General features: G+C 46.6%; 1 protein-coding gene across 1 annotated transcript in view; it reads left to right on the forward strand.

Moving 5' to 3' along the window:
- Nucleotides 1–22,593, forward strand: part of Iqca1 (IQ motif containing with AAA domain 1) — a 125,027-nt gene that overhangs the window by 11,394 nt on the left and 91,040 nt on the right. Inside the window, exons 3-6 of the mRNA XM_041650471.1 lie at nt 168–287; nt 3,014–3,205; nt 4,737–4,808; nt 14,519–14,724. Coding sequence (XP_041506405.1) covers nt 168–287; nt 3,014–3,205; nt 4,737–4,808; nt 14,519–14,724 — 590 coding nt within the window. The remainder of the gene's footprint in view (nt 1–167; nt 288–3,013; nt 3,206–4,736; nt 4,809–14,518; nt 14,725–22,593) is intronic.

Raw genomic sequence — 22,593 nt, forward strand, 5'->3', positions numbered from 1 at the left:
GAACTGAGGTCTTCATGCTGTGCAGCAAGCACTCTGACCCACTGAACCTTCTCTCTACCTGACCCCCAAGCAAGTCTCGGTGATTCACTCATCCCACCATAATTCTAGGTGCATTTGAGTCCTGGCATCCTAACGAAATGGTCTTGCGTTTATTCTCTCTTCTTCAGCAACAGTTGGATGTCCCCATACCCAGGTATTTTTTGAAGGAGAGGTTAGAAGTCATAAAAGGAAGAGAGGAAAACCTCGCTCAGATCTTAAGTGAATGTGGATTGAACCTTCCCAAAACAGTATGTATCATTTTAACAGATGTCCTTCATTGTCTGTAAAACCTCCTCCTCCACACCCCCAACTGTCTGGGAAACATTTGCCTTATTCTCAAGTAGAGAAAAGTGCCTCCCCTCTCTGCTTGCTATATGAAGTCTATAAGAGATTATGTAACTTTGGGGGTGATTGTTAGGGATTTGTTATGTTTGCTTTATGTGAAATAAAAATCAAATGATAATGCCTTGTGCCTTACATGGGGAGCCATAAGAATGAGCCCGTTACCAGCTGGCCTTTCCTCTCTGATTCACCAGGTAAAGTCAGAACATAAACCCACCAAGTTCAGAATTCCCAAACTCAAAGCTTACTATGTGTTCTCAGTTGCTCTCTAGCCTTTTATGAGTTCTGAGTGACATTTAGATCACCTAGAAGGACTGCCACCGGGAAAAGAAAGGCCTGGAAGAGGTCTCAGGGAGTGAAGGGTTTTGTACACAGGCATAAGGACCTGAGTTCAAACCCCCAGACCCCTTGTAAAGCTGGATGCGGCAGCAAATGCGCCTCTGCCCCTGCAGGGACACTCTCTCCCATGATACTCCTCATTCTTGTACGGCTCCCTCCCCTGCTTTCAGGACAACAGTGGCCTCACCTCGATCCCATTCAGGTCTCCATGGGCCTCTAAAGACTCCCAAAAACCTTACTTATGTTTGTCTGTACCCCATAAAAATGGCACACTCCAAGTACCTAGCCCTGTTGTTACATACCCCTCTTGAGACCCCATAGTCTGCAGCATGAACCCAAATTCTTTTGTTTATGTGTGTGTGTGTGTGTTTTTCACATGCATACAAGTGCATGTATGTGCACTTGTATGTTGAGTGTATTTCTCAATCAGTTTTTACATTACTTTCTGATATTGATGCATATACATGCAACACTTGTAATTACTATATATATATATATATATATATATATATATATATTCTCCCCCCCCCAAGCTGGAGCTCCCTGATTCATAGACTGGTTGACCACTGTGCCAAAGATCCAGTTGCCTATGCCCCACATGCACCCCTGCACTGGGGTTCCTGACACACACTGTCACACCCAGCCTTTTAGCTGAGTGCTAGAAATTCACACTCAGTTCCTCAGCTTTGAGAGTGACTGGGTCCCAGGCCCCACCTTTTCACACACAGGTGCAAACAGTCCTGAACGGTTTAGCATCCTCATCACTGGTCAGTCTACAGAGGGCTTCAGCCTTTTACTTGACGGAGGGATGCATAAGTCCTCTTCTCAGAAGCACGGTTTCCATTGCTTTTTCTCCCATTAAGCAAATGATGGGATTTGCAGCATCCATCAGTATGTCTGATGGACATTTCTGGTCATCTCAGCTCTAATTTGCTATGGAACTAAACTTTTGGGGTGCCACTTAGCTTTCTGTTTGGAAGGATCATGGTCTGGTCTTTGGGGGCTAACCTTGGTTATTAACTTATCACACCTGGGAAGAGGGAACCTCAACAGAGAAATTGCTTCCATCAGATTGGAAGTGTCTATGAGGATTTTCTTTCTTTTTACAAAAAATATTTGGTTGGGCTTGTTTTTTGAGAATTCTGTATGTGAGCCCCATGTTTGCCCACTCACCACAATCTCTTCCTGTGACTCTGCCTCCTTCCAAATTTATAGTCTCGACTTTAGTTACTATTGTTGTGTATACAGTATATATATTGTGTAATATATATTATATATGTGTGTAATTGTATACAGTTATATAATATATAATATAAATAAATAATTATATATTTATAATTCATTATAAAGTAATTACAATTGTTTCATGTATATGCATAGACATTATATATTACATGTAGTTGTATATAGTTATATAATATATTTATAATTTATTATAAAGTAATGAATGTGTGTATATATGGATATATATATATATATATATATATATATATATATATATATAATCTACAACCTACTAAGTCCATTTAACATTGTTCATGTGTACATGTGTTCTGAGATGATCACTTGAGACTGGGCATCCTATTTGGGAACCTGTCCCTGGAAGAAACTAATTCTCCCTCCCTTAGTAGTGTGAGGGCACTTCCTTGATTGCTAGCTGTAGGAGATCCTGCCCGTGGTGGGTGGTAGCATCTCTGGGCAGATGGGCCTAGGCTTTATAGAAAGGTAGCTAACGGGGAGCCTGGAAGCAAACCAGTACAGCGTGCCTCTGTGCCTCTGTGGTGCTTGCTTCATGCTCCTGACCTGAACTCCTGCCCTGGCTTCCCCTGATGATGAACTGAAATTTAGAAAGTGAAAATGAGCCCTGTCCTCTCCGAGCTGCTTTGGTCATGGTGTTTGTCACAGGAACAGAAAAGCAAGCTAGAACACAGTCCCTAAGTCAGAATCACAGTTCGTTGCTGCTGTAGTATAGTATACAGTTGGCTGCAAGCACAGTTCACTGCTGCTGTAGAATGGTATACAATTGGCCGCAAGCACAGTTCACTGCTGCTGTAGTATAGTATACAGTTGGCAGCAAGCACAGTTTACTGCTGCTGTAGTATAGTATACAGTTGGCAGCAAGCACAGTTTACTGCTGTTGTAGTATAGTATACAGTTGGCAGCAAGCACAGTTTGCTGCTGCTGTAGTATAGTATACAGTTGGCAGCAAGCACCTTTACATGCTAAGCCATCTTGCTGGTCCAGTTCAACATGTATAAATATTGATTTGCCTATTTTTTTTAAATTTTTGCAGAAATATACTGTAAAGATCCTAGCATTTGAAGAGGCTGTAAAACTGATCCAGATTGCGGAGCGAGCAAGGCAGGGCCGTCTCAGGGCGATGTTCATGAGGCAGATCTTCCTCCAGGAGTGCAGAGCCAAGGAGATCAAGCTGCTGGGCCACAGACTAGCTGACACGGGCCTGGCGGCTCTGCAGATCCAAAAAGTATGAACATGGTGGCGCTTCTGGATTGGGGGTGGGAGGGGCAGAAAACACGTTTCAGTCTTGCGGCTGAGCTCTGAAATTCAAAACCCAAAGCTCTACCTATAAGAAAGCTGGGTTGAGTTAGTAAACCCCACAAAGATTTATTGGCTTACCCACCCTAGAGAACCATTGTCTTGTTTTTATTTTGTTTGTTGTAAACTAGGAAGTTTAAGATGCAGAACACTGTGTCCAAAGACTTCCAAAAGGGCCCCGATAACTGTTGGAAAGAACGTTGCTAGGAGCTTGCAAGGATGTAAACCCACAATGAGATTTTTTAAAAGCTGCATCCGTGCTGCGACAATTGCAGAAGGGAGACGCCAGGAGCAACTCCTGGGGCCTTGAGGACAGTCTCACCTCTTAGCACATTCCAGCCACCACCACCAAAGGGCCAGAGCCTAGGTCTTCCTGCTAGTGGGGCCCTAGGGGCGGATTTCTCTCTTTATATAGTGTTACTAGTAGTGTATCCTTTTACCTAAGGGAGGGCAGGGTTACTTGTGGAAAGATGAAAACTACAGCCATGTGGCACAAATCAGAATTAAGAAGAAAATAAGTATAGGGACACACTGCAGAGCCTGAGGGGCAGGACACTGTCCCCAGCTGTGCCTGGGTTGTCACGGGAGAGGGCTGGCTGTGGGAAAGGCAGTCAGATTCCTTTCTTTGCACCTCTCCGGCCTCTGCACCCTAAGCTAAGCTTTGGTTTTACAGTTTTTGGAAGCGCCTGAGCTGTTACCTCCCATGTTCCTTTGGAAGGTTTTAATTGTAAAACAGTGAAGTACTGTCATTAGGTACAGCCTCATTCTTCTGACTTCTAGAAGCATCTCTTGAAGACTCCCAAGTAAGATTTAAGAGCAACTATGAGTCATTTCTGTAATTATCCTTCTTTAAAACTGTTGTCTGTGGGGCTGCAGAGATGGCTCGGTGACTAAGAGCATCAGCTGCTCTTCCAGAGGACTTGGGTTCAATTCCTAGCACCTACACGGTGGCTCACAACCATGTCTAACTTCAGTTCCAGGGGGTCTGATGCGCTCCTTTGGCCTCTGTGGTTGTTGGTACCTGTGTATTGCACACATAGGTCAAACACTCATACACATCACATAAACTAAAAATGTAAGAAAACTATTGCCTCGTCCAGCCTTTGATAGGAGAGTTTGCATCTAATCCTATTTTAACTTGTGCCATGATGCTCTTTTCTGAAGGGAAACAGAGGAGTGATGGACCTGGGGGATTTGGAAGGTGCAGGGGGAGGAGCAGGGATTGGAAGGAAGGATGCGGTTGGGATGCATTGTCTGAGAGAATAAATGAAAAAAAAGGGGGAAGGAAGGAAGGGAGGGAAGGAGGAAGGAGAAAAGAAAGCTGTTGCCTGTTATCCCAGCATTTGAAAAATAATTCAGTGGCACCCACAAGTGCAGGCTGGAGTTGGCTGTCACAATACCCGGACTGGGCAGTTTCTACAGGAGATGTCTGCTGCGAGTAACCATGCATTTGTTCGCAGGTTTGGCGAGGTTTCCATCAAATCAAGAAGACAGTGAAGGAGAGGGAAGAGGAGATGGTATTCCTGGGGATGGTAAGTTTGCTACTTGAAGAGTAGATTCCGTAGGATGTGTGTCTTCTTAGTGAGTGTCTGAGAAAAGAGGGGAGAGAAGAATCGGTGACTTCCGGCAGGAGACCCAAGAGGTTGGGGAGTGTCCCTCACGTGTCCCTGCAAGGATGCAGAAGATAGTAGACAGGCATCGAGCCCTTGACTTCCTGAGTGTCCTGCTGGTGAGACTGGAATTGCTTTGGTCCAGCTGGTATTGAAGGGTTCGTTTCCACAGTGATGAGTAAGTCATGGGTGCATTGCCGTATAGCTGTGTCAACACAAAACAGCAGCTTAGGCAACCACCTGTGTTATGGCATGGATCCCTGGGTCAGGAGTCTGGCATAGCTCAGTTCTCTGCCTAGGGTGGGTAACTGTTGTACAAGCTGGGCCTGTCTCATCTAAGGCTCAGGTGGGGAAGGATCTGCCTCCAAGGTCACGTGGCTGCTGGCAGCATCCCTTGTGGACAGTCAGAGCAGGAACGTCAGTTCCCTGCCAGCTCTCAGCTGGAGATAGCCCAGCACCTGACTTCATGGACGTGGAGTCTCCCACGTGACATCTTGCTGCCCCCGAGACAGGAGAGAAAGAGGGTACACTCATGGTACGCAGACCTTCACCACTGTGCTATTGTTAGTTAAAAGTGAGTGACAGGTTTCCTCAGAAGTGTTACAGCAGGATTTAGGGACCAGGAGGCAGGGGACCAGCATGCCTTTAGAGTCTGGTGTAAGGGGTCCTCAGTGCCTTCTGTGCATGGAGTATGGGCTTCATCTCATGTGTCCTGAGCCGAGCCCGTGGCTCCCAGGGCAGAGCTCATGGCTCCCAGGGCACAGCCCATGCCTCCCAGGGCAGAGCCCATGCCTCCCTGCTGAAACCCATTCTCGCACCCCCCCACACACACACCCCAGGCCTGCTAAAGTACTGGGTATTGTTTCCTGTCAACGCTCAGGAGACCTCCTGTGTCCTTTACACATGACCTTCCTTCAGAGCCCAGGAATTCAGCTCTGTAACACTCACATCACCAGAGATGTGGATCATTCCTGATGGGGCCTCGCCTGTCGACAGGCTCAGTTTCCATTAAAGGAAGTTTTAGCTAAGAATACCAGAACCCCAGCAAGTCTCACAGCAACAGCTTCAGGTGCATCACATGGAGGCAGCCGAATTGCTGGGGGCTCCACTGCTCCCCTCAGATAAAAACACACCTACAGCAGCGCCGACAGGACAAGGACTAACCGCCTGGAGAGCTCCGCTGAGGCTAAGCAAGAAAAGAAGAGATAGGAATATAAATATACCATAAATAACCACAGACACTAACAGGCTGGGAAAAAAACTATTAGATCGTGTCTTGAACCTCTGCAGTCATAAATTAGAAGACACTAAAGAGAGAAGCTCGTCTCAGGAAATATAAATATCAAAACTCACGGAAGCCGCAAGAAACCTCAATGAAGCCAGTCACAGTAGCAGAGATTCTCCAGCCTCTAGGTTAGTCAGGGCCTGGGAGAATTAGGCAGGCACCAAGGCAGAGGTGTTTGCCCAGGGCTTCAGCAAGGTCATTCAGGAAACCACTGGATGGAGCTGAGCCCAGTCAGCGCAGTGGAGGTGGCTCGGGTTCTCCTGTGTACCACATAGGGATGACCTGCTGTGTGGCTGAGCTCCAATGCCGGTGCGCATTGAGTTGGCCTGGTTGGACCTTGGGGCTTGGAGCTCTTGCCCTCGAAGGTTGAGAGGTGCCTCACATCCTGCTCCATTCCTCAGCCCAAGCGTTCAGCTACCATCAGACTCTGGAGAGGGCCCTGCAAGACCATCACAAAACAAAACCAATATGATACAGTTGATTTTCACTTGGGAGACAGAGTGAATTACCAACAAGAAGTGGCCTTAGTCATATGCCATTTCTGTCGTAGTTGGGGCAGTGCAGACAACAGTGAAGTGTGAACCAAGACTCTGCTCCCCACCAGGGAAGCAAAGTGCCTGCTCGGTGCAGTCCCTGCTACCACCTCCCTGTCACCTCCCCGCTCCACTGGCCTGCTGTAGGCTGCTGTTTTTGGGTGTTCTTATAGAGAGGAACCGGGACTTACTTTACATGCTTTTGAATTACTGTTGGAAAGTCAATCATAAACAGTTTCTGCTCCCCTCTCCCAAATGACATGTGGTAAAGAGGACAACAAACATCGGGTCAGAATAGAGAAAGAAAAAGATAGAAGAAATAAATCCTGGCTATGGAGTTCAGGTCAAGAATAACACTGAACATTGAATAAGCCATCTGAAATGTCACCTGCTCACAACGGGCCCTCCCATAGCAATCATCAACAAAGACAGTCCCTCGCAGATCTGCTCACGGGCCACCCTGACCTGGGCAGTTCCTCTGTTGAGACCGCCTGTAGTCCCAGTGCGCAGGAGCAGAAAGGATAGATCCCTGGAGGAAATCAGCTAACCTAGACCAATCTGGTTCGAGTGAGTGACCCAGCCTCCATGTATAAACAAGGTAAGGGGTAATCAAGGCATGTGTCTGAATACACAGGTGTGCCTACACACATACAAATGCCCACACAAACACACACACACATACACACAGGTATACATGCAAAAAATATCCTAGTTATATTGGTTGTTCTTACATTAAAAATCAAATTAGCAATAATGCCATGTGCTTAAGCACTGTATGGAATTTCACAATGGTCAAACTTTGGACTCAACAGCTTCTATTTGAGTAAACTTCTATTTAATGAGATGCATTAGCCTCCATTTACTGGCTATCTTCTGTATACAAAAATAAATCCAGAACCCCAGGCAACAGTCAAAGGCCATTGCATGCACCCTCCAATCTTGACTGCCTGCCCTGGTACCATTCAGAGGTGGATCTCTCGTGTATAACTCAATCTCCTCCGCTTTCCTCTGTAATTCCATGTGCTGGGCTCTAAAGAGGGCCAAGCATAAGAACTTCTCCACAGTGCATGTAGTTTGCCCAACATGAAGAGAACAGCTCCCCCGCTGTGTGTTCCGTGCATGCTTTGTCTGCACGCCTTTTACCCAGCATGCCGCCTCTTGATAATACATGTTCTATTGGAATTTTAACCACTGAGAAATACATGGATTCAATTTGTGAAAGAATGTTATCTGCAGTTTGCTGGCTGATGACCATAAAAAAAAATAAATCCACTATCCCCAACCAAAGGAATGTTTTCAATTGAGTATATTTTCCACTCTGTCATTGATAAGGCTGTTGCCTCCTCATTTCAAATCTCAGTTTTCCATGTGTTCATCTCAATCCATTTTGTCAATGTAAAAGCCAGTGGTTTAGCCGCTCCCAGCTGTGCTTTTACCTTCACATGAGCCCACCACACTTCCAGGAGCGAGGGCTTGATCTCTGAAAGCGAAATCAGAGCAAAGGGCATCGCTCCGTCTCCTACCCCAACCAAATGTTTCTCTTAGCCATTGGTATATCAATCATTTTATTTTGATATTGCCATTTTAAATATGTAGGTTATGGAGTCTACAGAGGAAAATAAATAGGGTCTAAAACTCACATAGAGCTATTTTAATTGGCAGAGCCAATGGCGTGGATCCCGGGAAAGGAAACTTAATGAACACAATCCATTCTCTTCTGCGGACCCCTCAACGCCATTTGTCCTGTAGTCAGGGCCCTGTATGTTTTATGTTACCCTGAGCCATCACTATTTGCATTGTAATGAGGAACTCTGAGGGCACTTATTAAAGGGAAGGCCTGACCCTTCAACAAACATAATCAGAATCCTGAAAACACCACAAAGCCCTATTCGCTTTCAGACTCTACCATCAAACAGGCTATTTTCTCCATGGCTTCGGGGCTAATAAATTAGAATTTTATTCTTGTTAACCGCAGCACAGTCTGGGATAGCCTGTGACTGAGGCTCTCAGAGCCCCTGCTGTATCCTTTAACATTGTAAGTGCTGCCTGTCCCCTAAGTGTCCCAGCCACAAGCATTTCTTCTGCACTCACTGTCCCCTTGGGGGGCCTCTGGTTAGCACCTTAGAGGCGGACTTGTTACAAAGCCTGGCTCTGTACCTCGCCAGGGGCAGGGCCCCAAGTCTCCCGCACCTTCCCTGGGAGTCTTGGTTTCCTCTTGGCCAGCACAGTACTGCCTGCCTCAGACAAGACAGACTTTAAAGGGAGAGGCCTTGCCAGAGTGTGAAGGGGGAAACCCCTCTGAGGAACGTGGTTGATGTCATCTTAGAACATGATCAAATGTATGATGGGTGAGTGATCCTGAAAACAAAAACACCTTGAACAAGCCCTGAAAGTTCATGTACAGAAACGCAACATACTTCAAGCTAACCTCTGTGTAAAACACATGTATCGAAGACCTAACGATTCGGCGTGTCTAGGATCTCATTTGCTACGCCCTACTGAATCTGCATACCTAAACTAACCTGTCAAAATTTGATCTGGAAAAGCCCATGAGGCTGAGTTTGTCTTGATGCTTCCTTACCTAGCTGCAGAGGGGCCTTCTAGAGATTCCCCAAGGCAACAGTTGGGAACCCCTACACTGGGGTCTAGCGTAGGAAAGCCTACAGAGGCTGCAAGCTGTCCCTCCTGCCCACCACGGCCTCTCATGACGAGGTTTCTCTGAAGTGCCCACTGGTCTCTAAAGCTCGCTTCAGCCAGGCACTGTCCCCCATGCCTTTCATCTTGGACACCCAGAAAGGAGAATGCTCATAAGGTCCAGGCCAGCGGGGGCTACAGTGTGAGGCTCTGTTTCAAAAGGAAGCGAGCATGATCCACCTGTGTTGGAGAAAAGGCGAGGCCAGCGCTCTTTTCTTTTAAGTGGGATTTTACCATCCAGTTGCCTGACCTGACATATCTTAGTTTGATTTCAAGTCTTATTTGTGCATGTATGAATATATATTCATTAGATATATTCATGCATTCATATTCATTATATATTCATACATATATGTTATATACCATATAATATATTCATATATATCAATTATATATTAAGAAATAATATTTTATTATTATTGTTTGTTGTTGTTAATATTATGCTTAATTATGGTCCCAGATTTCCAGGACATCAGACACTAAGTCACAAAAATAGTTAGTTTCTTTATCCTCCCTTTGTCCTCTTGCTCCAGGAGTCCCTTATGGGCTCCCCTGAGCTGGTGGCTTGCTTTCATTGATCTCACAGGAGCCCTTTTAAAAAGCCTCGAAATGCTGCACCCACTGTGGGCAAAGCTCAGGGCTCCAGTCAGCCTGACTGGCTCCCATGGGCTCCTGGGCCGGTTGGTGCCACCATGCTGTCCTGCGAGGAGCAAATCACGTGAAGCTGTGTCCAGCTCATAGTGTACATGAACACTGGGCAAGCGTGGTCCGCTCTGCTCTTGAGAAAGCTTAAGACCCTGGGTTAGATCTCGATATCATTTACAACCCAGACATGCCCATTAAAGTGCTAGCGGAGTTTTTTTCTTTGTTTCTTAGCCCATTTAGGTTAGAGAGAAACCAGGAAGGTTTATGTCACCATAAAGTCTTGAAAGGGCGCCGTCGCCGACTCAACAGGGAGAATGCCTTGTGAAAGCCACCGTGTAAGGCAGATCAGCAATAGCCACCAAGTTCAAATGCACGTTGTTTTCAAAGTTTGGTCCACAGCATCTGTAAGAAATGACCTTCGGACAAAGTGTCTTAAAGCCTGAGACCCAGCTAAGAGAGGCATCAAACAAAGAGAGTAAGAGTTGTCTGGACTGGACGCTGGTGGCTGTCTCCGTTAATCCCAGAGGCAGGCGGATCTCTGTGAGTTCGAGGCCAGCCTGGTCTACAGAACTAGTTCCAGGACAGGCTCCAAAGCTATAGAGAAACCCTGTCTCAAAGAAAGAAAAAGAAAGAAAGGAAGGAAGGAAGGAAGGAAGGAAGAAGGAAGGAAGAAAGAAAGAGGGGGAAGAGGGAAGAGGGAGGAGGGAGGGGGAGGGGAGGGGAGGAAGGAAGAAAAGAAAGAAAGAGAGAGAGAAAGAAAGAAAGAAAGGAAGGAAGAAAGAAAGCAAAGAAAACAACAAAGAGTAGCCTCAGTCTGTGTGTCCTGCCTGTGTGACCCTGGGCAAGGCCCTTGATATCTCTGTGCCTCTATTTCCTCACACATAAAGTAGACGTAGTAACCTTCTCTCTGATTACGGCCACTGTGAGGACTAATTGAGTTCATATTTGTAAACCACTCAAACTCGCCTTACAGCACTGACTTTAAATTGTAAGAGCACAAAGGGGACAGACTCAGCCTCGGTCACTGACAACCCAAAAGCTCACCAACACCCTATCCTACCGTAGTACTTAAATAAGCAATTTTTTAAATGCTGGAGTTTTTAAAGAAAGTTAATCAAATGGGCTAGAAAACATTCTTACTCTTTAACAGATTGGTGCTGGCTAAAATGGTGAGTCTTAAAGATTCACATGATCCTTCTCGCAAGAAGACCAAAGAAAAAGATTCTCTTTCCCATAGGCCCTGACTTCTGCTTCTGCCTGTCCTTGCGCAGAGTGGGCATGTCTGTGGACACACAGTGCATACATACACACAGGGGATTCTAAAATGATGGGATGTCCACCAGTTGGCACATTCACGATGGGACCTGATGAAGAGTAGGGTGTTGTGCCCCCTGAGGTCTTCCTCACAGGAAGTCAGAGCCCTGGATGCCAAGGCAGCCTTTCTGAGCCCCTCCCCCAGGCACGAGTGCACAAATGCAGGCCCGGGGACACCTGGTGTGACACGGGCACTAGCTGAGATCTGTTCCTCTGTTTTGGGTGACAACCACCCCACAGAAAGACGTTCCCTGGATAATTGCCAGCACCAAACCGCGTGACTCCCAGTCTGTTTGGGACTGACACACTGAACAGCTTCTTACAAATGACCGTTTTCCCTTCCTAATTTCAACAAGGGTTTTTAAATGCGAAGCCTGTCGAATGTTAGCTAAACATGGACAGAAACGGAGCGTGGAGTCTTGTCGCCCCCCGCCCCCACTCAGGAAGCATCACTTCATGTCGCGTTTCTTCAGCAACATCAATTATTAATGTGTGTGTTTTTTGCTGACAGAGGACCTCGCTGGAAATGTAGGTTTCGTTATTCCGTTCTGGGTCGTTAACTGTGGAGAGCTGGCAAATGTAATGACTTGCTCACATGGGGAGCCTTCATTAAGATGCATTAATCTACAGCCCGTGCATTTCAATACATCGTGTGTTATCATGTTCTCCCTTTCCTTTTAATATCCCTAATTTATTTTTAAATGAGTTGCTGTTTATGTGGCCAGCTAACAAATTGGAATTCATATGACCAGTGTTGCTAAAGAAGATAAGATGTCTGTGCCCAAAGGATGGGATACTCGTTAGCCTAGGATGCAAATTTATTAGAGCCTTCAAATGCAAAAACAGCAAGCGGAGGGAGTTACGAATAACCCAGACGTATTCTTGCCCGAGAAAATCTATATGGAGGAACACGCATGAGCTCTCCCATCTGAATGACACAGCACGGAGTGACAACACAGAGTGGCAGGAGGCCCATAGCTTGCTGCTGCCATCTGCATTGGCACGAGACCTCTGCTTCCACATCCGCCCAGTGGGATCCTCCACGTTCTCATTCCTACTTCCAAAGATGAATTCGAGCATCCCTGAGGAGACACAGTGCCAGGGCGTATGGGACAAAGTACAACCAAGCCACGAGATGATTAGATCAGCCTGTAAATGATTTTATAGGAGCTAGAGGGATGGCTCAGTGGGACAACGTGTTTACCGTGCAAACATGGGTACTGGAGTTCAGGTCTCCAGCCCCACAGAAATGCTGGACAGACACGACAGCGCCCCCCCCCCCAACCCCGTAATCCCAGCTCCCGGGAAGTGAATCCAAGAGCACACTTCCTGGCTAGAATGGCCGTATCCAGGAGTTCTGGGTTTAGACAAGACACTCCAGGAAGATGCTCAAAGTCAGCCTCTGATCTTCATACACACACACACACACACACACACACACACACATACACACACACTTGTATTTGCATGCTCACACATGCAAAAAAAAAAAGACTTTGTAATTCTCGCTCTGGATCCATCTTAATAAGAATTGTGCTCTTCATATTAAGTTCTCTTTATACTAAGTGAAAAAAAAACTGGGTCATCTTTAAAAGTTTCTAGTGGGTACGTTTATAAAGTATTATGCATGTAGCTTCCTCTTCTGTTTCACTTGACTGTTTGGTTTTAAGTGGATTCTAAATTCTAGTAAATGGAAAGGTGAGAGAATCTCTCCCACATGAAGGTCCAGACGTGTTCCTTAGAGGTGTGTGTGTGTGTGTGTGTGTGTCCGTGCGCACACATGGATGCTTGTTTGTCGCACTGGCAATGGAACAGAATTCCCCGAACAACTGAGTCTGGACTTGGACTTGCCTGGTTGTTCTGAGACATGAGCGTCAAAACCACTAACGCACTGGCTAGCTCAGTGTCCCCTGGGACTGACCAAGTTACTCCCCCAAGCAGTTAAGAAGGAACTCAAACTAACGTGGTAGGTGTTGCCAGAGAGACAACAGACATAAATAGCCGCAAAAGCATAGGTGGCAGGAGAATAGCTCACAAGTAATGAGTTCTGAGTATTGGTCGCTTTGGTTACCGACTTAATTGATTTAAATTATTCGTTTAATTTTAGATTTAACACCAACATGCGAATTTCCCAGAAATGTACATTGGTTCTCAGAACCCGTGAAAATCTGGCTTCAGTGCTCAGTCGCCCTGCCTTTGATGTGAGAGCCTTGGTTGGACTTCTGGGTGTCTCTAGAGGCCAGACTTTACCCTTGTACTGGAGAACTGTTCCGCCCTTGTATTTCTGGTCACAGAGATTGTAAGCACCAGGCTTGGCTTCCTTCTCCACATCCCTTTGCTTTACCACATCCAAGTCTCCAGTGTGGCACTTGGATAGACTGCTGCGTACCAGCATGGGCTAATCTACCTGAGTTTGCTCCCTTGCAGCTCCAGAAGAACTGAGGTCTGTCCTAACACCATTTGAAGGATGTCTGTCTACAGCCTGGTGCAGATGTGTGTGTCTCCAGGCTGGGGCCCAGAAGATGCGCCACAACCAACCACTTTCCGATTTGTTGACTGACAGATCTCGAGGGAGAACAGTCTATAAGATGTGTTGGGATGTATGTCTGAACTAGGCTGCGTGATGTGTTTACGTAGAGAGTCGAGAGTTGACGTTTGGGTCCCTCTGAATAATCAGAACACAGTCCCTTGTAGCCTTCATGACACCTCCCTTCCCTGCACTCTGCTTCCTCCCACTGACCAGGAAGATTGCGAAGCTGTGGTGTCTGAAGTCTGGGGACTTTTTAGGCTTCCTGGGTGCGTTAGTTTTGTGTCATTGTAACAGATCCGAGATGGTCAACTCAAATATAAAAGATTTTTTTTACCTAAGAGTTTTGGAATTGTTGTTCATAATCAATGGGTCCTTGCTTCTTTGGATCTGAATACGTGTTTTTTGAGCTATCACCCACCCAGGTGTGCATGGGGGTGTGGAGCTAGCCCTGTCATCTCTCCCTCCACAATGAGTGAGTTCTTCAAGCGCTCACACTGGTAAACGTATTTTTTTTTCTATATTGGTTTGTGGTGAGACACCTCTAGCGACATAACACATTTGATTCACTTATAATATTTCCCCCAGTCCTATGACTTTCAGAATCTCAACTTTTGGGCGATTTTCTTTTCAGAAGCCACCCCCTCTCTTTAACGAAGTCAGTGCTGCCATAGTCCAGTCCGAGCACGTGACCCACCTACGGAATGAGGTGCAGCTGGAACATGAGCAGAACTACCAGGAAGCCTTGGTCAGTATCAAGGAGGAGCTGAGGCTGATGGAAGGCCAGGACATCAAGGAGCAGCTTCAAGACCAGATCCGACAGTGGTTCATTGAATGCAGGTGACCCGTCGGCCTCCGCTCAGGCTGCTTAGCGCAGTAGCTGGTTTTGCTGTTGGTTGGCTGGTAGCTAGTTTGTTGATTTTCCTTAGAGACGAGGTCTCCTTGTTTGGTTCAAGCCAGGCTTGAACATAAAAGAAGCCTCTTGCTTCAGCGCTGGAGTGCTGGAATTAGAAACTCGAGCCTCCACGTGGCTTGTTGTGTTCTTAAACACCAAGGGGCCCAGGATGGAGACATGAAGTTTCTTGACTTCGTTTCAAAAAAAAAACAAAAGTCAAATGCTGACGCTAAGGTTTCAGAGAGGTTTTGAATTAAATTGCTTCTCAGTCTGTGTTTGCTTTGCGACTGCATAAAAGAATGTGTTGAGTAGGGGACAGCTGGCCAGGTGTGTCTAAAGTCCATGGAGCTAGAAATAGCCAGGTCTGGCTGCCTTTCCCTTGAGAGCCGGCAATCCATTGCTTATAGGAGCCTTCTTCAGGTTCTGAGCCTGGGCCCTCCATCAGTCAGAGGCAGCTGTGAATTCTGGGCCCTAGGACTCCCTCAAGTGTTGGGTTATTAGTTCTGAGGCCAAGGCCCCAGGCCTATTCTTATATTAGACTTCCTATTGCCTTTAGATGAAATGCCATGTGGCCTGAAACTCGTTTGCTGGAAATGTTTTAAAGTATGTCTTTAAATAAAATGTACTTTAAAACAAGGGTGCTCTGTCACGGGTGTGAAGAAGGAGACTCAGACATCTCCTCCCATGCTAGGGTGTTGTATTACCCCACCATTAGGTCCTGAGACACTCCAGTGACCGGTGCTAGTCAGTTCATTGGGTCTAGGAAACCAAATTGTGTGGAGTAGAAAAGTCTTCTCTTCTTGAAATAAAACCACAGCCAAGAGTGTACGTGTGTGGCAGGCAGGCTGTGAGCAGACATCCGGGGACCCTACCCTTCCAGCAGAAGCGAGAGAGCCTCCCTCCGGGTCATCATCCCCCTTCTTGCCAGTGAAGAGGCCTACAAGGGACAGAGGGAGGCTCACAGATAACAGCTGGTTCCAACAGCTGGAAGCCAAGCCCTGTCTACAGCCATATGAGTGGGCTGGGGAATGGACAGAGGCAACCGTTTTCCACCACCCTCTGTTGGCCTCATCTGGAAACTGAGCACTTGTTCCCTGCGTGATAGTCGAACTTTATCCAAAACTTCACGGTGGGTCTTAGGCATGGCAACTCTATGCTTTGAGCGAGAGAGTTCTTTTTCAGTCTTTCTTGAAAATGGCATTTCTACACCTTTAATGATTTTTCCCAACTTCAACATCGATTGACTTTGGGAACTTTTCCTTTGTCTGGGAGGGGCAATGAATTGAGGATCTTGATGGAGAATTCAGAACTCATTCTAGAAGACAGGTGGGTTCATCCTGGGGGAGGAATATACAGACAAGCATGTACACCCCCCCTTTCCTTCCCGCCAATCTCCCTGTCTTCTCCTCCTGGCGATGGTTGCACAAATGCCCACGTTTGTCAAAACTTATCAGATCCCACTCTTGAAATCTGAGCAGTTTATCACCTATCAATTATACCTCAACACGCTGTTAGAAGCTATGAGATGGGTAGGGTACCAACAATATGCCAGCGTGTCACTTCTTAAAAATCAGATGAGGAGCTGTTTCTCGGAATGCTAACACCCGTGTATCAGCCTGACTCTCAGCCCACACCCGCTCACACCATAAGGGAAAAAGTTGTACTTCTGGCTTCAAACAGTCGCTTTAGGTAAACTATAGTTTTCTATATAGATGTATGATCAGTTCAGGTGTCCCCTTCTCAAGCATCTTGCCTGATTTCTTTTCTTGTGGAGCCTGCCTGCATAAAGAACCAAACAGCAAACACCCAGCGCCACGCCTGGGTGAATAGTAAACCAGACTGCGGGTGTAGGCAGTTATCACCTTCATTCTGGGTCACATGGTGGGAAATGAAGTGTTAGGTGAGTTCACTGTTGTGTGTACATCACAGGTACACACACACACATCTGGATGCCCAAGCCTCCCTCCCTCATGACTGGCACCATGATGCTTCTAGATTGTGTGTGTGTGTGTGTGTGTGTGCGCGCGCGCGCGTGCAGGACATTGTGGGATAGCACAGCACCGTGTTCTGTCACACTCCTCCAAATGGCACACTCTTAAAGGGAATGAGCTGTTTACTCTGGAATTTGGAGCTCAGTCTTCACAGATTGCTGTCGACAGCGGGTCACCGAAGCCAAAACCACAGAAGGCAAAGAGCAGATAAGGGGCTCCTGAGCTCACAACACAGGGAATACCCTGAGCTTCGTGCACGCACACGCGGAAAGCATTTGGAAGGGAGGGTGTGGCAGAAAGAAACTGAAGGTTGCCTCCAGCTAGGCTCCAGGGAAAGGAATACTCTAGAGTCTGACTTCTTCTGTACTGGGAGAATGTGGTTTTTTTTGTTTCAGTAAGTATTGTTTTTATGATTAAAAAAGCAGATAAAAATACACGAGAGATAAATAGGCAATATAGAGATAAAAAATATTTAAGACACTCGGGTTGTAGGGAAGTAGAGTAACGCGATGTCTTCATTATGCATGGCTATATGGTTCCTAATGCAATATTAAGTGGGATGCAACCGGGTATGAATTATTTTCCCTACCTGAGTCCTGGGAGGCCCTGACTGTCACTCTGGGAATGCCCAGCTTCTTCAGCATTTATGAGTTTCTTTGAAGATACAGCTGGTGGGTCCTCTGAGGACACTTCCTCCTGACCCCACTGTCTGGGGGCTGGTCCGAGGCTTCCTCGCGGGTACACTGGGCAGACTCCACAAAGGCCTAAGAATTCCTCTTCTTGAAGTCATGTGAGGTCGAGGGTAAATTTATTTTCATAATTGGATTAAAGTCATCTGATGGACTTTGATAAAGAGCTTTGCTCCTTCCTTTTTTAAATCAAAGGCAAATAAAAGCAAATATTGTCTTTTGAAGTATGGAGCACGGTCAGTTCTCAGAATGAATTCCAAACGATGGGCAGGGCAGGGCAGGGCAGGGCAGCAGACCATGAGAAGCCATAAACAGTCAGTAGACACTCACTCTCAGCCCAGCTGGTCAACATGTACGGGCTCCAGCTCCCCGTGCTGCGGAGGACGGAGCTGACCTCTGAGGGCGGGGTCACAGTGTGCCACACCATGCCCTCTGATTATTTGCTTCTTCAGCTTTAAAAAACGAATAGTTTTATACACATGTACCGTGAGTTTTGCTTGTTTTCAATCTCTTCCTCATCTCGCATCCCCTCCCCCCACTACTGAAAAGTTAAACTCGAAAAATAACATATATTCTTTTGAGGTAGCGTTTAAAGAAGACAATCTGGCCTGTGTATAGCCTTTGTTTCAGCATACAGAGTCAGTGACGGTGAACGTTTTCTGTCTAGCCCCTTCTCGTCTCTTTTCTCACTAATATATATTTTAATTAGTTCTATTTATTCATATTTTTGCTAATGTTTAAGTTCGATGTTTCAGAATTGAACTTTCTCATGACCCGGTAATGCTTTCCAAAATATTTTTTTAATGAATGCTTGGCATTCGATTGCATGGCTGCACTAGTTAATAAACTGATTGTAATCTTTTTAATATTTTTGCAGCACCGATAAAAAGGCTATCAGGTGATCTTGGAATTTGTATTAATTTCATTTTTTTAAAGACAGGGTTTCTCTCGGTAGCCCTGGCTGTCCTGGAACTCATTCCTTAGACCAAGCTGGCCTTGAACTCAGAGATCCTCCTGTCTCTGCCTTTGGCATGCTAGGATTCAAGGCATTGCACCACCCGGCTAATTTAGCCATTTGGGGGTCTATGCAGCCTAGGATAGTCTTGAATTCAGTCAAGATCCTCCTGCCTCCTAGTGCTAGGATTTCAGGTATATAGCCCCAACTTACTTGAGTTTCTGTTGATAGTTCTTCATTTCTGAGCTGTTCTGTCATTTATCTACTTCTCTGTGTCGTGGTATTGGTTTTTCTTTCTTCAAATGATCTCTGGTGTGTAGTTGTGAATGTTAAAGATTCTTCACTTTGGCATGTCTTTACAGTGATGGCTGCCTGGGTTTTCATTTGTCATTAGTATGCCAGGGAGGCATCAAGCCCTTGCCAGGTACCTTCCACACCTCTCCTCTGGTGTGTCTTCTCCCCCTCTTTTACACTCCATGGGACTAGGATCTCCTACAGAGTATGGCAGTGTATGTGTCATCCTTGCTATGGTGTGTGCTATTTGAAACAGCAGCCTTGTCAAGGGTCTCTGTATGGGAAGCACTGGTTAGAAGTGCTTCAGTTGTTGGTTTAGCAAGAACCAGCTTCCTGGGCTTTACCTTCACCCCCCCCTCCTAGCCTCAGGGTCAGACTCAAAAGTGGGGTTCCCCGCTGTAGGTCCCAGGGTCTCATTTGCAATTGGGACCATCTTAGTGGCTGGGTACATACAGGGGGTGAGAAGGAACTATTGTTTCCTGAATATCTACTCTAGCTCCAGGATGCTTTGCACCTGAGCTCATTTGACCTTTGTGCCAGTTGCTTCTATTGCCATATTAAATCACCACAGTCTTGGTGACTTGAGTGGGAGGTGGAAGTTTGAGACGAAGGGGCGGAGCTGTGTTCCCTAAGAACTCCAAGGATAATCCAGTCATTGTCTCTTGTAGCCTCTGGTGGTGGCTGCCACTCCTTGGCTTCTGTGTCTAGGTCACTCTAGCCCTCATCAGTGGTCACACTGCCCTCTCCTCTTTGTGTCTCTGACCACCTGGCACATGTCTTGCAAGGCATTGAGAGCAACATGGAGAGAATACCACAGGACACAGATAACCCCTACTAGAGGTTCATTCACCTCTTCCAGAGCCATTCTTCCATGTACGGTGTCACAGACTCCAGGAATTGAGACCAAGGGACTTTTCAGTTCACCACTTAGCCCACCACACACCTACAGCCCTATGAGATAGCATGGTATCCTTTGCACCCATTGAACCACACTGCAGGTCTTTGGGACAGTCTAGATAGTACTACGCAACAGGACTCTCTGCTGCCCTGGAAATGTTCTGTATTCTGCCACCTAGCACAGTGGTAGAATATGAGTCAGTCTGGGCAGATCTAGCAGAAACAACACGAACTTTTCCTGGGCTGGAGCTATGCTATATGATCCTTAATGATGGGCAGTAGTGGGTAGTAGCAGGGTAGGGTGGGGTATAGTTCCCAGTCAGTCCAGCGACCTCAAGGAGAATCTGTGTGTGCTGTGTGATCAAGCTGGGATGCTCAGCAGGGTAGATATATTAAATGCATTTCCCACTTACCATGCTTTCCAACTTACATTGTGTTTATGGGACATAGCCCTGGAAGTTGAACAATCACTGTATATTTCATTTTACTCCATTCAAATGTACGTGAGGCAGCCACATGTCCCCGGTGGCTGCCACGTTGAGCAGCACAGCTGAGGGGATGTTTGTTTCCAGAAATCACTTACTGCGCGTGATGGTGTCTTCACTTGAGACATTCCGTGCAGACGTCCTGAAGTTTCAGGGATCAGTTGTGAACATCATCCCAAAGTCTCATGAAGGGGTCTTAGCTACAGCATCATCCAATCCAGAGTTATGAAACAGAACTCCAAAGCCCAGCTAGGCTGCAACACCCAGAGCCAGTCTATGGAATTGGGGGCTCTTATCACTGAAGATGCAGCAGCCTTTCCTCATCCCAGACACCTGCATCAGCACCATGTTTTCATCACCAGAAAACCGGGTCTAATTCCAGATCTTAAGGTCTTTACAGATGAAAATCCCAAGTTTGTTTTGGAGTCTTGTGGGTCCTCTGCCCACTGCTGTTCATTGTTAATGGACTTGGTTTAGTTTCTGTTGCTGTGATTAAACACCCAGACCAAGAGCAACATAGGAGAGGAGAGGTTCTATTAGCCTAGGTTACAGCCCCCCATTGCAGAGATATCACAGAGGCAGGAGCTTGAAGCCATTGTTCATGTCATATCCACTTGAGAGCAAAGAGAAACAATGCACCCTTGCTCTCTGATTCCCATATTCCTCTTCACTCATGCAGTTCAGGGCCCCAGCCTAGGGAATGGTGTCACCCACAGTGGGCTTCATCAGATACTATTCAAGCTAATTCCCAGAGATGATAGGCCTACAAGCCAACCTGATCTGGGCAAGTCTCGCATTGAGGCTTTCTTCTCAGGTTATTCTGGGTTATGGCAAATTGACAGTCGAAGCTAACTGTACTATGGAGGCCACACACACACACACACACACACACACACACACACACGCATGTTCTCGTGCTAACTCGCGAGTCGAGGCTCTAGAGTAGAAGCTGCATGGGCTCGGATCTCTACTCTACCACTTAGTCTTTGTGATCTTGAGTCATACCCCCTCTGTCTGCCTTTGTTCCCTCATCTAAATGTGTGTTGGTGATGGGGACAGTCTTAATACCTACTTCATGGACAGGATAGTATAGATTGATAAATAGGATGCCATTAGAATAATGTGGACTCTTGGTGCTCCATCAGCCATGCAACTTAGGGTTCAGAACATGTGTTATATTCCTGGTACCCCATGTTTCATCCCTGGGTCTAGTACTCTGACATCTATGGGGGATCTCTGAGTGCCAGCCTCAGTAACCCCTATAGCAAGCACGGGACTTAGATCTGAGGGCGAAATGAACTCTTCACTACACACTTTTTTTGTATCTATATCTTTATTCTTTTCCTGCTGTTCTCTTCATAGTTTGTAAAGCTTTCGGCTTAAATCCACACACAAAACAAAGGCAATCCTCTGAGCTCAGACTTTCCTTTATCTTTGAAGGTCCCAAATGTGATCTATATGAAAGACTCCTTTCCTGACTGCGTGTCCTGCCAAATGGAAGATAGCTGCAGGGAGGTGACTTCTCATGTATCTCAGAAAACAGAATGGAGATACGGCTGTGGGAACCAAGGTTATTGACCGTGTGACTAAATGTCTCACTAAAGGTCCCATAGAGTGTGGAAGTGGGGGGGGGAGATGACCTAATATACCAGTACATGGGAAAAGAATTGTGCCCAATAATTCATATTCTGCTGAATCTTGCACCAAGGGAGAGTGCTTATGGTTTCACGAGGGATCTACTGTAAGAATACCCGATATACAAAAGCACATTGCTAACAGGGTTTTTCTCCATCAGAGCGCATTCATTCTGGTGGGTCAGCCTGCTGCTCTATCAGCTGGAATCTCACTGCATGGTTTCTGCGACCACAGCAGACATCCACAGCCATAGGCATGTTTTGTGGCCTCTTAGACACAGTGCTGCCTACCAAAGTAAAAAGGAAGAGGCTGGTGGGGGTGGAGGGAGGGGAGGAAGGTCTGAGAGGGAGGGAAAGGCATAGACAGGAGAGGGGTCTAAAAGGGTCATGACACCAAACAGCGAGTGTGGAATGTGCTCAGACCCCCAGGCAGGCACGGGAGCAACTTGTCTGAGATGACCGAGATCCCAGGCAGATGTGCATTCTTCCTGGAGGAGGGTTCAGTCATTGCGGGGGAGGGAGAGCGAGCTGTTTTTAAAAAGTAAAGTGCAATTTAAATTAAGGCTGCTCTCCACCCCCATCTTAGTTACATGGTAACCTTTGGCATTTCGAGATTGGGAGAGCCTGGATGCCAGGCCCTGTCTTTTCCCTTCCGTCATGCACAGGGAACTCTAGAGCCTACCATCACCGCAGAGTCCCCGTGCTCTGGCCCTAGGAGGGTCAGGCTGGGAGCAGAAGTTTGCTGGCTGTGCTGCTGTCTTCAGTGGACAGCAAACCCATGGCCTTGACACTGACCTGAGGGCATGGAGTCCCGTTTCCCCCACTGTGGCCCTTGCACTCCCTGCCTGAACCAGCAGCTCTTCCGGGCC

Source organism: Microtus oregoni, unplaced genomic scaffold (assembly GCF_018167655.1).
Source record: "Microtus oregoni isolate MIOR12 unplaced genomic scaffold, Mior012 000004F_ref0000308, whole genome shotgun sequence".
NCBI lineage: Eukaryota > Metazoa > Chordata > Mammalia > Rodentia > Cricetidae > Microtus > Microtus oregoni.